General features: G+C 49.7%; 1 protein-coding gene across 1 annotated transcript in view; it reads left to right on the forward strand.

Annotated features, from left to right (window-relative positions):
* SLC12A8 (solute carrier family 12 member 8) overlaps positions 1 to 15,595 on the forward strand; it is a 144,545-nt gene that overhangs the window by 76,875 nt on the left and 52,075 nt on the right. The window contains exons 6-7 of the mRNA XM_060100151.1: positions 6,095 to 6,208; positions 15,058 to 15,088. Coding sequence (XP_059956134.1) covers positions 6,095 to 6,208; positions 15,058 to 15,088 — 145 coding nt within the window. The remainder of the gene's footprint in view (positions 1 to 6,094; positions 6,209 to 15,057; positions 15,089 to 15,595) is intronic.

The following is a 15,595-nucleotide window of genomic DNA, read 5'->3' on the forward strand; positions in this document are numbered from 1 at the left end:
CTGGGCTTCTCCTAAATCTGTGCTCTTTGAGCTCAGGTTTGGGCGCATCCTTCTTAGGACCGAGGCTGCCCTACCCATTGCGGCTCCCAGACCTGACACCAAAGCCCAGGGGAGGAAAACTCCACGGACCAGCCCAGCCTGCCGGGGTTTGCCGGGCCTAACTGCCCATCTGTGTCCACCTCAGACCGTCTGGGGTTGGGCCGTGTCTGAGTGAGCATGGGGACGGCGTGGGCGGGAGCTCTGTGAGGGCCTTGGTGACAGGATGGGGCCCGGACACGCCTTTCTTTCCTTGTCACTGACCTCTCTATGTCAGGCCATTTCAGTTTTGTTGTCCCTCCCCCAGACTGCGGGTCTCCATCCTCGGAGGAGCCAAGGCAGTGCCAGGCGCTGGGCGTGCCACCCCGGGTCCCAGGCGGGCTCCACTGCGCAGGAGACCCTCCGGAGGGACCTTGTGTCCAGGGCGAGGCTTGGCCCTCGCACAAGGCGCCCAATTCGCGTTTCCCTTGCTGCACACCCTACTGTACTTCCTGCTCCTCCGGGGATCCTCCTCCGGCTGGCTCCGCTGGCCTTCTCTTGCCCTCCCCACCCCCACCCCCAGGCGTTGTTTTGGTGTGTGTGTCCCTTCCCAGAACCTCGGCCTCTCCTTTCCTCTTCCTTGCAGGGCTGCTCTTCCTGTGATCTCCCGGGGTCTGGGCGGCGTGCCCCTCCCTGCCTTCCTCTCTCGCGGGCCCTTCCTCTGCTCTTTCTATTCCTGGTTGGACCAGCCTCTCTCATTGTCGTTCCCAGGAAAGGGCTGTCTCGCTGGGCGAGGGGTGGGGGGACCTGAGCCAAGAAGAAAGCCGGGACAGAAGCCCCCGCCTCACCGGACCCGCAGCTCACGGAGGGGTGGCAGGGCCCGCGGTGCCAGCGTCGTTTTTAGCGGTCTCACATTCTAAGTCAGCGGCCGCAGTCCGACACCCACACGTGGGGGCCGATGACTTCCAGCTGCCTCTTCTAATTTCAGCAGACCCCAGAGGCAGGGCGGCACGGGTGGGAAGCCACAGGGGCCACACGGAGCTTCCCAGAAGCCACCTTACCAGAGGGCGCGGGGCCCGGCCCCGAGGAAGCTGTGCTCTGTAGCAACTTGTGACCCAGGCTGGCCCCTTTGGCCCAGGCGTGGTAGGTGGGATCCCATGGTACCCCTTGGGTGCAGACCCCCTGGACCTTGCAGAGCCACAGGCGCCCTGGTGGCATCCCAAGAAGCCGTGTTACCCGAATGCTGAGGAGGAAGGCCACGCCTTCAAGTATTTTCCCTCAGCCTGTTCTTGCCTGGTTTTTGTTGTGATTCGTTTTCTCTTTCCTCACTCTGTTCTGTCTTTGTTCTTCCTAAAAGCTCATAGCTCACATGGGACCAAAGTATTTTTTTCTGTGGGTACAGAAACAGATGTTCAGGTCAAACCCAGATACAGTCATGTGCAGCAGCCGCAGGCACTGGGCATCCCAGGCCTCTCAGAGTCGGGAGACATCAGCTGAGAGCACCCCAGCCCCTCATGTTACCAGCAGCGTTGCTGAAAGGCCCACAGAGGCAGACACATGCTCTAGAAATCTCTGGGGAAACAACTCAGGGTGAATTCCAGGGAGACGGTATGGTCTGTGGAAAATTGACCTCAGACAGACCTGGGGTCGAGGGTGGGCTCTGCTGCTTCCCAGCTGTGCACACAGCCCCTCAGTGTGGCATTCCATAGGGAGACGCCCTGTCGGCCCCCCAAGGTGGAGAAGGGGAGATGCCATGATCTCTGGTGGCGTTTTGCGGGGTTGAAGGAAACCTGGGCTGTATGCGTGTCTCTGTGAGGGAGGGTGGTGCTAGGGACCTGGAGACTGGCCTTCTGGGGGAGAGGCAAGGGCTGTGATACAGGCAGGTCTGCTGTGTGACCTTGGACAAGATTCTCCACCTTCGTGAGCTTGGTTTTCTCACCTTTGATCTTGCAGGGTGGTTGTGAGGATCGAGAATGATGTAAATTAATTGGCGCCCAGTGACCGGCAGGTATGAGGTGCTCAATAAACGGCCACTGGCAATTATGTTCAGAAGAGAATTGCCCGGGATGTCCCTGGGGGACCTGCACTGTCCCCATGCACACAGAGACTCCTCGTTGCTTGGCACCGACTGCAGCAGGAAATGTTGACCTCTGTTCACCCCGAGGCAGGGCGTGGTGTTGCTCAGGGCTTGGGACAGCGTGGGTGCCTGCAGGGCCTGCCAGGAGTCTCAGGTACAGAGGCAGCCCCTGGAGTAGAGGTCCTGAACCTCAGGGTCCATTCCCCCCACAGAGGCTTCAGGGAACCCCCAAATGGTATGCAAAATGGGCATTCGTCAGATTCTCAAACAGGGCCGTGACTAGAAGAATTAGGGACCTTTGTTCAGCAAATCAGACAGCAAGCCCCACTGTGAGAGGCCACGGCAGGTGGTGTCTGCTCTGCCCTGCAACGCTGGGCATGGCCAGCTGACCTCGCCCCGTGCCTCAAGTACAAGCCAGCCAGAGACATCAGTGCCTGACCTGGACCCCCGCTCTGCAGAAGCTTGAGATCCAGCTGGACCACTGGTTAAGGGTCTGAGCGAGAGACTGGAGCCCAGGGAGTCAGGGCGAAGGCCAGTGGACCAAGCCTCTGGCGGGGCTGGATCAGGACTGGGGAGCCTGACGCGAGGCGGGGTGTCAGGTGGGTGGAAGTCATAAGGGCCCGGGAAGGTAGGGGCAGAGGAAATGAGGTGGGTCCACCACGCAAGCCTAGGGCTCCTTCTCATCCACTGGAATGTGGCACACGTGAAGGGTGGGCCCTAGGGTCCTCCCCTGCTGGAGTGGACTTGGTCAGAAAGGTCAGAAAGTAAAACGATCTCTCTAGGCCTTGAATTCCAGTTTGAAGAAAATCACTGCAGGATCTTACCTCAGAGCCTATTCAGAGACCTCAGGCTGTGGGCTGTAGGTGTTCCCTCTCTCTCTTTAGCTCAATTTCTTTTTCTTTCTTTTTTTGCCCCTAATTTTACTTGCCCTTATGTTTTTCTCGTAAGCCACTTAAATCATTTTGAAAAGCAGGGAGAGGATAAATGGAAAAAAAAAAAAAAAGAAATGAATTTGTTTATAGAAAAGCTATCTGGAGAAAGTAGGCTTTCAGTTGTGGGATGTTTTGTTTGTTTTTCTAAAAGACTTTAATTTTTTTTTTTTTTTTTTTTTTTTTTTGCGGTATGCGGGCCTCTCACTGTTGTGGCCTCCCCCGTTGCGGAGCACAGGCTCCGGACGCGCAGGCTCAGCGGCCATGGCTCACGGGCCCAGCCGCTCCGCGGCATATGGGATCCTCCCAGACCGGGGCACGAACCCGTATCCCCTGCATCGGCAGGCGGACTCTCAACCACTTGCGCCACCAGGGAGGCCCAAGACTTTAATTTTTGATAATTTGATTATGCTCATTAAAGACAGGCGGAAAATTTGTAAACATAAAAAAAAGAAAGAAAAAGAAGTCCAAAACTGCATTATACGAACAGCCACAATTAGCATTTCAGTATGCTTCCTTTTCCTACATATATACATTAAAACTTTTTTTTGTATTCATCCTATAAATGGTATCCAGTTCTCTTACTGAACACATATCATATATAACATGGACAGTTTTCCTTGGCACTAAAAAGTCTTTCATTAAATGTTTTAAATTTATTTTATTTATTTATCTTGGTTGCGCTGGGTCTTAGTTGCAGCAGGCAGGCTCCTTAGTTGCGGCATGCAAACTCTTAGCTGCAGCATGCATGTGGGATCTGGTTCCCTGACCAGGGATCGAACCCCCACCTCCTGCCTTGGGAGGCAGATTCTTAACCACTGTGCCACCAGGGAAGTCCCTAAAAAGTCTTTTTAAGCATTTAAAATACCTCAGGCTTTCAGAGTTAGACATTTAGACACCCCCCCCGTTTACACTATTATAAATAACTCATTGACAAACATCTTTGTCCATAAATTTCTTTTCAAAGTTAAGGTTATTTCCTTGAGAACAGCTCAGAACTGGACTTGAGGGGGGAGGGCTGGGGCCAGCAGCAGTTGTCAGTGTGAGCGTGTGCTTGCGAACGTGTGAGGGCTGCCCTTGCGGTGGCCCTGCAGAGAATGGACCCCACCCCCATCCCCGAGTGAGCCCAGTGACTCATTCCCTCACTCTGGATCTTGGTGGTGGTATGGAGGGAGAGAGGAGGCTTTCCAGTGACTCATCTATGGCGCCTGCAATCCCTCTGACCCTTCAGGCTGACCGGGGCCAAGCCCTTCAGGCCTGGTGACCAAATACCGGGACGGCGGAGATCAATGGAGCCTGATGAAGTGTTTGTGTCCCGCACGGCCGGCCTGCCCAGCACGCAGCCCTGCGCTCAAATGTGCTCAGGCCTGTGCATCATCCAGCTTGGCCGAGCTCCCTTCCAAGGCAGGCTGGGCTGGTTTTCTCCCCAGAAAGTCTAGTCAGCAGGGTCAGCCAGCGGATAAACTAAAGTTAACTTCGCTATTATTGCTGTTTTGTTAATGAGGGGAGGACCGGCTGTGAAGATGCCAAACCATTCGGAAATGTTGCACAGTCCTTTGGATTTAAAGTTCAGGAGAAAGAGAGCAGTCAACAATGATTTTAAGTCCTGACTGGACTCCCCAGGGTCCCTTGTACTTCACTGAGCTTTCATTTTACTATTTTTTTTTTTGAAAAATACTTTTCCTATGAAGATATGAATCTTGGAAGCTGTGAGAAGTGCTGGCGCTATCATTGCACTCATCAGTGAGACGGCGCTCTTTTGTGGATGGAAGCTCAGGGTGAAGTTAAGCCCCGAGGGCGGTGGAGGACAGGCTGGCAGGAGATGGTCACCGCAGCCCTGGGGGTCAGCTACGGCGTGACTGACGGCTGAGAACTCATCCTACGTAGCTGTGGGGTTGGAGGGAAAAGGAGCAGGACCCAGTTCTCTTGGACTGGAGTTCACAGGAACAAACCAACTCATTCTCCAAAGGCAGAGGCTGGATATGCTGGGTGTCCCTGAGGCCCAAGGACACTTGACTTGTATCTTAAAATTCCACAGCCCACTAACATATCCACAAGTGCTGTTCAAGGTGACCTCCTTTGACAAAAAAGCAAAGTGTCTGTAGGACTGAAACCTCTTGAAAACTTTCATTTAAGGCAATGTAAAAAATGTTTAACATGCTTTGAAAAAATCATATCTGAGATGTTCCTGCTCTAAAGTAGTCTGTGAACCGGTCAGACTGAACGCACGGCATCAAAAGATCCAAGAGCAAGATCCTTTTGGTGTGACCCATATTGGCACCCTCCGTGCTGTATGGCAGGCACAGTGGTGACCCTGGGGGGCAGAGGTGTTTAAGACCGGATCTCTAGCCCCAACGGGTCTGGTTGGGGAAAGACCTAATGTGGCTAGTCATGGAGGGCACTTAGGAGAAGGGTTGTGATCAGGGAGCTCATGTAAAGCCCGAAGGAAGCAGAGCTTGAGTTGGGCTTGAAGAGTGAGTACCATATTGATGCTCAGAGATATGGGGGAAGGGTCTGGAAGCAGGGGACACAGGGCTGGGTATTAGTGGCGTTCTTGGGCAGAGTCGTCTGCATCACTGTTGGGGAGAGGAAAAGGCAAAGGACGAATAGGAAATGGTGGGCTGTTGCCAGGCTGTGGAGGGCTTTCACACTCATCTTAAGGAGCTTGGACTTTGTTCTGTAGCTAATGGGGATCCGTGGGAAGGTTTTTGAGCAGGGAGGTAACTTAATTTTTTAAATCAGAAGCAAACACGTCAATACATAACTCATTGAAAGATTTCAGCTGTACTATAAGCAAAACAATAAAAATGCTACCCTTCCTAGAGGTAACTACTGTTCTTCTTCATGTCATTTTATTTACCTATATCCATAGATACAGATACATAAAAATCGAGCCCTAGAAGTGGGAAGGAAGATGGCTCTGTCATCTTCTGTTTTCCCTCCCTGCTCCCCACCCCCAATCACACCTACCTTTTGCTATTTAAAGTTACATAAGTGAGGACTGTAATCTAGGGAAGCTTGTGCTATATATCTTTTCACTTGGCTCATTTTGCTTTCCTTTGTTTTATTTCAGAACATGGTTTTATTGGATATTCACCAGAACTGCTGCAGAACAACACTCTGCCAGATTACAGCCCCGGCGAGTCTTTTTTCACTGTCTTTGGGGTGTTCTTCCCAGCAGCTACAGGTATTGGCGTTGGCGTTCTTTTTCACTCTCACATTAGGGGTATAAGTAAATGCTTGGTTCCCAAAACTCAGTATCATAATTGACCTGCATGTGCTCTTAGGATATATATATCTGACTTTATTTTTTTTGTTTGTTTTGTTTTTTTTTTTTTTTTCTTTTTGCGGTATGCGGGCCTCTCACTGTTGTGGCCTCCCCCGTTGCGGAGCACAGGCTCCGGACGCGCAGGCTCAGCGGCCATGGCTCACGGGCCCAGCCGCTCCGCGGCATATGGGATCCTCCCAGACCGGGGCACGAACCCGTATCCCCTGCATCGGCAGGCGGACTCTCAACCACTTGCGCCACCAGGGAGGCCCTATATCTGACTTCATTAATGACTTTAGCTTTAACTAAAAATCTGTTATTTTAACAGAGAGTTTACTTTTTTTTTTTTTTTTTACGGTACGCGGGCCTCTCACTGTTGTGGCCTCTCCCGTTGCGGAGCACAGACTCCGGACACACAGGCTTAGCGGCCATGGCTCACGGGCCCAGCCGCTCCGCGGCATGTGGGATCTTCCCGGTCCGGGGCACGAACCCGTGTCCCCTGCATCGGCAGGCGGACTCTCAACCACTGCGCCACCAGGGAAGCCCCAGAGAGTTTACTTGTTCATAATTCCTGAAAGCCCCCAACACGATTTAATCCTCCTTACCCCTTATACTCATATGTTGACACCTCTTGGCCAAGTTAATAGAGGGGATGTATTTCTCTTAGGGCTGAACAGGATGGATTCTTCAACAGGACAAGCTGCTCTTTCCACCTTGGAATGAGTGCAGGCTTGGTCTAGAAACTCCCCTTCCCCTAACCCAACCCATGTGCCTTCTCCCAGCGGGGCAGAGAAATGCTATTGTCCTCTTACCACACTGGGTGTGGGTGAAACCAGGATCCCCATGGGCAATGACTGAGTCTCCTTCCCCTCCCTTTCCTGCTTTCCTGCTCTACAGTGGCTGCAGGAGTCTTCCACAGTGGAGGTCCCCGTAGAACTCTTGTCACCTGCTCAGGGCCCCAGCCTAGAAGGCAGTAAGCTAACATGTTTCCCAAATGCTCCATAAGAAATAACCATTTGTGAGGGACTGGGTTTGTTCCCAGGACACAGACTGAGCAAAACATTTCATTCTCGATCAAGGCAATGTCGATGCCCTGGAGTGTGGCTGATTTTGTCTCCTTTTTCTCCTCCCTCTGCCTTCCTCCATAGAGAAAGGAGAAAAAGTTACTAGATTGTTAAAAATTTTAAAAACTGTCCATATCGAATGTGGGCAAGGATTCAGAGAAACTGGAACCCGCATACATTGCTGATGGGAATGTAAAATGGCACAACCATTTTGGAAGATGGTTTGACAGTTTCTTAAAAACCAAACATATACCATTCCATTTCTAGTTATCTGCTACCAAGAAACAAAAACATGTATCCATATAAAGACTTGTATATGAAAGTTCAAAGCAACTTAATTTGTAATAGTCCCAAACTGGAAACAACTCAAATATTCATCAGCAGGTGAATGGAGAGACAAATTATGGTATCACTGTGCAATATAAAACTACTCAGAAATTAGAAAAAATGAACTATTGATAACCTGTGACAACATAGATGAATCTCAAAATAATTATGCTGTGTGAAGTCAGACAAAAACGAGTACCTTTTTTTTTTTTTTTTAAACCCCACATTTGTTTATTTATTTCTTTTTGGCTGTGTTGGGTCTTCGTTTCTGTGTGAGGGCTTTCTCTAGTTGTGGTGAGCGGGGGCCACTCTTCATCGTGGTGCGCAGGCCTCTCACTATCGTGGCCTCTCTTGTTGCGGAGCACAGGCTCCAGACGCGCAGGCTCAGTAGTTGTGGCTCACGGGCCTAGTTGCTCTGCGGCATGTGGGATCTTCCCAGTCCAGGGCTCGAACCCGTGTCCCCTGCATCAGCAGGCAGATTCTCAACTGCTGCGCCACCAGGGAAGCCCAAGTGCCTTTTTTAAAAGGTTAAAAGTATATAAAAATCCATTTATATAAAATTCCAGAAAATGCAAACTATAGTAACAGAAAGCAGGTCAGTGAATGTCTGGGAATGGGGGTGAGAGGAGCAGGAGGGAGGGCAAGCAGATTTTGGGGGATGAAAAAATGTGTTTCTGACCGTGGTGATGATCTCACAGATGTGTTCATGTCAAGCTTTTCAGATTGTTACACTTTAAACGTGCAGCTTATTGTATATTAGTTATACCTCAGTAAAACTGTTAAAATGAAAAAAAAATATTAATGACTTTAATCACCTTTAACAACTTTCCTGAACCCCACTTCTCCCTCTAGCAGCGGCCCCTTTCTGTCCTCAGCACAGCCACCCACCAGTCTTTGCCCTCCCGACTCCGTCTTCCTGCCTCCTGCTCGTCCACTCTCTCCTTCTGCAATTCCAGGCCTGTCTCTCCAGTGAAATGATTCTTTCCAAAGTCATCAGTGGCTTCTACGTCACTCAATTCAATGGGCATTTGCAATCCCTCCGTGTGTTTGACCTCTCGGCTGCGTCCCGCTTTCTCCTTCTTTCCTCGTACCTTCTTCTCCTCGTCTCTCTCCTGCCTCTCTGACCTGCTTTCTAGGGGCATCCTCTTCTGCCTGCCCATTAAAGGTTGGTTTTCTTCAGCCCGTGCCTAGGCCCCCTCTCTTCTTTCTCTACTGTTTCCCTTGGGATCACATCCATGTCCATTGTTCAGGGACCACACACAAAGCTGACGACTCCCAGATTTACACCCCCAGCCCAGACTTCTCTAAGCTTCACGTCATATATTCAAGTGCCTACGTGACATCTTCTCTTGGTATCTCAGACCCAGCATGTTCAGAACCCAACCCATCCCACCTACCCCCCAACTGGTTCTTCTCTACTCCTGAGCTCAGGCATGGCACCTGCATCCCCCCAATTGCTCAAGCTGATAATGGGGGTTACTCCTGACTCCTTCTTCTTCCTTACCAGTACCCTCCAAGTTCTCTCAGTTTTACCTCCTAAACTTACCTGCCTTTACCTCCTGCTTCTCTCTGTCTCTACCACCTGACCACACTGGTCCAAGCTTCATCCTTTACCTGGTTAATTGCAGTGGCTCTGACCTGTCCCCTCTTGAGGCTCAGTCACAGGTATGAGGCTGGAGCTAGGCCTTGGTAGTGGCAGGTAGAATCCTGTTCTACAAATCCAGGTGTGCCAGAAATAGTGCATTTCTTTCACCTTAATGAAATGGAAAGAGAGTCAGTCTCTGACTCTAAGCCTTCATTCTGCCAGGATGACAAAACTGATATCAGTCATTCATCATGCCTCCGCCTTGCCGTGTCATTCTGTTTCAGGGTCTCAGGGTCTTACCAAGTACCACGGCATGCTAGGGGGCTCTGGCTATTCATCATCTGTGCACAGAGCCAGGCCCTCCTATTGTCCTGTCTACAGATCCCTTCAGGTTTATGCTCTCTGCTGCTTCTGAGCCACATTTGGGGACTGGAAACCTGCTGAGCCTGAGAACCCTATGCTTAGAGTCTGTGTACTTCTCAGACCCTCCTTTCTGTGGTCTTGCTGGATCCCCACCAGTGCTGCCAGGGAGTAGGCCCCAGGTCCCCGTTGTTCCAGATCTTGTGGGCCTTTCTCTTCCTGCCCCAGCTCGAGGGGCAGTCTTCTGTTCTAATACGGGCGGGGGACACTGCTGTCCAGGGCCAGCTTCGTGGGCATGGATTTATGCATTCACACTGGGCCCCAGGCTTGGAAGGGCCGCACACTTGGTATAATGCTTTGCTGTTGCTAAAATTCTTAATAATTTTTGAACACCGTACCCTAGATTTTTATTTGTGCTGGGCCCTGCAAACTATGTAGCAAACTGCTTTTGTCCCCGCATGCTCTCCCCAGTCTTTCTGCAGCTTCTTTTCTGCTTCCTCAATCCTCAGAAATCTCCTAAGGGCTCAGGCCTTTGAGAAACAGAACCCAAAACAGTGTGCAGGCAAATTCTACTTCTCCCCTGCTGCATATTTCCTCCAAGGCAATAAAATAAAGGTCAGGTTCCTTTTGAATGGACAGAAAAGGAAAGGGGAAAATAAAAAAGAGGAAAAATTTTAAAAGTTAACATCTGAAAATATCTTCTGGCCCCTCCCACTCCCCACCCCCCTCCCCCGATCTTCATCCCCCTCCCGCTTCCCATCTGAGTGTTTGTTTCCTTAGGCCTGGCAGTGAGTCCTGATGCCAAGTCAAAAGCCCACGCTTGCAGGTGCCAGGTTAGCAGTTCCACCTGAGGCAGGGTTGTGGGCCTTCGAGGCAGGCAGGACCTCTAGGAGGCTGCCTCAGGCATGTGGCCCTGCCGGGCCCGCTCCGTGCTGCTCCCTTGGCTTCCCTCCTTTGCCTCTCCAGGCCCTGCATCTTGTCAGAGAGGGGATGCCTGGTGTGAGAGAGGGGCAGGGGTGGCTAGCCTCCCCTCTGGTACTTCTCCCTCCGTTAAGGAATTAGCAGTGGCTCGAGGTTGGAAGATGCCACCCAGGAGCCCAGAATTTGAGCTGGACTAACATTTGAGATCAACTAGTCCAGCGACTCGCAACTTTTCGTCTTTGAATCCATATTCTTTTTTTTTGCCGTACTCGGGCCTCTCACTGTTGTGGCCTCTCCCGCTGCGGAGCACAGGCTCCGGACGCGCAGGCTCAGCGGCCATGGCTCACGGGCCCAGCCGCTCCGCGGCATGTGGAATCCTCCCAGACCGGGGCACGAACCCGTGTCCCCTGCATCAGCAGGCGGACTCTCAACCACTGCGCCACCAGGGAAGCCCCCATATTCATTTTTGATAATCACTAAAAACCTCACTACCCTGGAAATTCTGATGTGCCTCGCTGGATCAGAGACGGGTATCTTGGTCCTTTCTTCGAGAAAGATTGCTACCTAAGAATATTAGCCAAGCTTCTTTATTTTCTGTGGTTTAAATTACGAAAATATTGTTTTGTAATATTCCAAATATAAAATCATAATATTGAACAAACTCTCTACACAGGTCTCTTTTACCCCACCCCTCTTAGGGCATGTGCTTTACTGTCCCTCCCGTCCCCCCTGGCCCAGCCAGGTTGAGAATCACTGATCTGACCCTTTGTTTGACCAACTGGGAAAGGAGGAGCACAGAGGAGTTTAGGAAGGATTGAGGAAGGTCACCCAGCTTTAGTGACCGGAGTTGGGCCACCATCCCTCTGTGGAGGGTTGCCTTTCCTGGCTCTCTCTCTTTTGCAGGGGCCCCAGTGTAAACACAGTAGGCAGAACAGGCAATTTGTATCACTTGGCTTTCCCCTGGCAGATGTTCCATTAAGCTATGAAAAGCATGGATGATTGGCAGTTTCCATGGTGATGGATTTGCCAAGGCTTAGCGCTGAGTGAGTCATGGCTGGGGCTTCCTCCAACGCCATCCTTTTCTGGAACAAGAGAACCTCCAGGCTGTAGAGAGGGGAGAGGAGTTTGGAAGAACAAACACTTTCCGGTCCCCCCACCCTGCATCCTCATCTCTGGTCAGCAGCGTGTTATTTAGGTTACTTTAGAGATTTTATCCTAAGGGCAGGAGACATCCTGGGAAGAGCAGCTGAAGCCTAGGTTTCGGTGGCTCCTCTGGATTTATGAAGCAAGGTCTCCCGACCGTCCTCCTCACTGCACTCCACCACACCCTGTGGTGATGGCTGCAGGGTGGGGCTGGGGCCTTGGAGTAGACTCTGCATGTGCTTTGTTTCTGACAGCGCTCTCCTTCTCCGAGCTACACCACCAAACTTTCTCTGAAAAACAAACATCTCTCCCTACAGGGTTTTCACATACACACAGAGGCAGCCACTCTGGGGATCCAGGACCACAGTACATGGAGGAACTAGGAAATGGAAACTCACTGGGAATAAAACCATTGTGTGAAGTCATGGAACCCCTGTTCCCAAATCTCAGAATCTTACTGGAAGGGCTAAGGGCCTCTTGTGGTTGACCACACTCAGTATAAAAATGTAGCAGGGAAACCAGCAGCCTTTGCCAGAACGTCCAGGTTACCTCCGTGGTCAAGAGCCCTGCTGTTTCTGTGACGTCCTTTGACCTCCCTGTACCTGATTCTACCTCCACCCCCGCCCCCCCCCAACACACCCCGAGAAGCTCTGGAGTCTGCTGCGCTGGCCCCCTGGGTTGGCCAGCTCTCTCCGGGACCCTTAGCTCTGGGCATCAGTGCTGGGCCTGGGCCTGCCTCCAGCCTCCATTCCCGCTCCCGGGGTATCCCCAGGTCTCCTCCTAAGTTATGTGTCTGTGGGTGAGAGAACAGGGACCTGCTCGGCCACAACCGGTTCCTGTTTTAAGGAAGAGAGCCCCAAGTAAGGACACCCTGAAGATGGGGCTCACCCTGCTGCATTCTGATGGACTTGTGAGCAGGAACAGGAGAAAAAGAAGCTTTATAATTATTATACGTGTTTATTTTTGTAGTTTCATTTATAGAATTAATGTATAATTTTATCAAAATTATTACAATATCTATAATATTATCGTTACAATAGCCTACTCTATCAGGCACTGTGCTGAGCACTTTACAGTCTTTTATTTAAACCTCACCATGGCTCCACTGCTTCTATCAGATGCAGATTTACCATGAAGCTAATGAAGCCCGGGCTTCAGGGTCCCTCGCTTGTGTGACCTCCTTCTAAAGCTCCACTCCTAATTTCATATTCATAATTTTGTATTTTTGTAAAAGTTTTAGGCCCCATAGACCCTGTATCCTTCCATAGGTTCTGTTATTAATCCATTTTACAGATGAGGAAACAAAGACACAGAGAGGTGATTCCCCAAGGTCACCTGACCGAAGTGGTGAACCCCATTGCTTCCCACGTGCTTTGGAGAGGATGCTGGAAGCGAGGACACATGTTTGTCTGGAGCTGCCCCTGACCCAGAAGCCAACAAATCTTGCTGGAGTCCCAGCGTTTGACAGTCCCGTTATTCGACACTGTCTGTCTCAGCAGCATCTCTAAGGCATCGAGAGGGTGGGGTACTGAGAAGTGCTGCCTCCAAGAACAGAGCAGAGAGGGGATGAAAGATTCCCACCAGAACAGCTAAATAAACAAACCAGTCAGGCATGGAGAAGGAGTGGGGTTTTGGAAATCAGGGGGAAGGTAAGGAGAGGCAGCCAGAGTCCTTCGGAACCCAAGGGAGTTGTGAGTGAGGGACAGAGCCCATCTGCCCCTAGTGGACCTTTGTTTATCCCCTTCCAGGTGACAGGCACCATGCTAGGCACCTTATAAATGTTCTTTCCAACTTTACGACAGTCCTGCGAGGTAAATAATCTTATCCCCATTTGCAGGTGAGGAGACCAAGGCTCAGAGCCACTCTGTCTCCAAATGACAACAAAAGGTGGCAGATAAGGTTAAGTCACTTTAGTGCATGGATATTCTACCTTAATGAAAAAGAAAAATTTATGAACTTAAAAAAGAAAAAAAAATAGGCAGCCGAGAAACAAACTCTAAATGGAAGGAGAAAATTGAAGTTTTCTAAGGTCACAGATTTGGATCAAGAAGCTCCCAGGAGGAAGCTTGGAAGTTCCTTAAGAAAGAGTAAGTGGTCCTTTAATGACCAACTAACAGAAACCAGAAAAGCCTAGAAAAAAATGATTAGACTTTTTTTTCCCTTACGAATTCTCATTTTCAGGATCAAAAAAGAAAATAGGGTGGGAGTGGGATTGTGATAATAGACAACAGGTGAAGACTTTGATCTCTGTGCTCCATGGTTGATGAAGGGGGTGGCGAGAAAAAGATGACCACTATTTCGCAGATGCTGGTAAGTGGTTAATTGACATTTATACTGGTTATTTTAATCAAGAGCTGATTTCAGAGATGTCTAAGGGGTCAGTTCCTCTCCTGGTCATCCATGTCTGTTGTCACAGACATCTGAGCCAGGGCGCCAAGCCCCAGTTCACCTGGTGCCACCCACCCAAACCGTAAGCACCATGGCAATGCTCTGGAAGGTCTGGATGGTGCTGGAGGTTTAGCTTCCTCAACCCGAGCTGGTAAAGTGCTGGCCAGTACCATCACCCTCACATGTTAAAACTGAGACAGTGAAGATGTGCCAAAAGGCCTTAGGACTAGGGTGGAAGAGCAAGTCAGAAGGCTTTACCCATATGAAGGAAGCTGTTTCCTAAGTCACATGGTAACGAGGTGCAGCCCATATCATCATCCTGATACAGGGCGAGGTTTGGGGGAAAGCAATTAACTGCTTCCTGGAACTGGCAGTTCAAGACAAACGAGGAGGGGAAATGCCCTGGACCAGGACAGACTCGTGATTCAGAACTGGTGACAGAAGTTCCTGTGAGTAAACTGATGCTGATTATAACTAAGTTTAGCCCTCTTGTGGGGCGTTTACCCCAAACTAATCATGCAGTTACTCTGTTTTAAAAAGAAAAATCCAAAAAAAGCATGGGTGTTAGAAAGAAATGGAGAGACTATGATGTGGAGGAAATAACACTGACTCGAGATCAGGAAACCTGAAGATGAGTTCTGCTGGTTCTGCAAGCAACTAGCTTGAAAACATGTGCAAAATCGCGTCCCCTCTTTGGGACTCGGTTTCCTCATCTGTAAAATAAAAGGCTGGAGTCAGTGATCTCTAGGACACCTTCCAGCTTTAAGAATCATTGATTCTAAATAGCCACTTTAAAGAATTTTAGGAAGCCTATCAAGAAGAGTGTAAAGATCAAATAGGAATTCCAAAATGGACACTTGGTGTTTTCCAAACTGTGCTCCATGGAACACTAACAGTGAATAAAGTGTTTCATTTTTTAAAAAAGTGTTCAATGTCAAATAAGTTTTGGGAAATACTGTGTGCTACATTTCTCTTTTTAGAGATAGACAATGAAAACCAGCATGTTATATGGTAAGTCCAGCAGCAAGAATCTCTCTAATCTTGTTTAATCAATGTTTTCCCAACTTCCCCCGCCCCACCATGGAACCTTTTTGTTTTAGTGCCATATTTGTAAATATCTCTGGGAAATAGTGTCTGTTCTACTACATGCCCCCACCCCAAATCTAGCTCTAACATTAATAATAGTATTTTTAAATTGCACCAGAAGCAGAAAGAAAGCAAACTAGGGAATCTCTATAATAGTTGACAAGCATGGGTGAAAAAAATATGAAATCAAAATAATTTTTCTAAATCTAACTGGCAAACAAGACATTTATAGTCCACTAGAACTAGAGATCATCTGCTCAAGAATTGTGTAGTCGTGCAAGGGCAAAATTCTGGGAGCCACAGTGTGCAAAACAATCTAACAGGTGTGCCCCGAACACCCACGGGAGTCACCCTGAGGCTTCCTGTCTGGAGTGCAAGGTGCCATTTCCTTGTCTCTGGGGTTTTTTGTGTATAGTACTGGCTACTTATTAT

This window comes from Mesoplodon densirostris, chromosome 5 (assembly GCF_025265405.1).
Source record: "Mesoplodon densirostris isolate mMesDen1 chromosome 5, mMesDen1 primary haplotype, whole genome shotgun sequence".
NCBI classification, from domain to species: domain Eukaryota; kingdom Metazoa; phylum Chordata; class Mammalia; order Artiodactyla; family Ziphiidae; genus Mesoplodon; species Mesoplodon densirostris.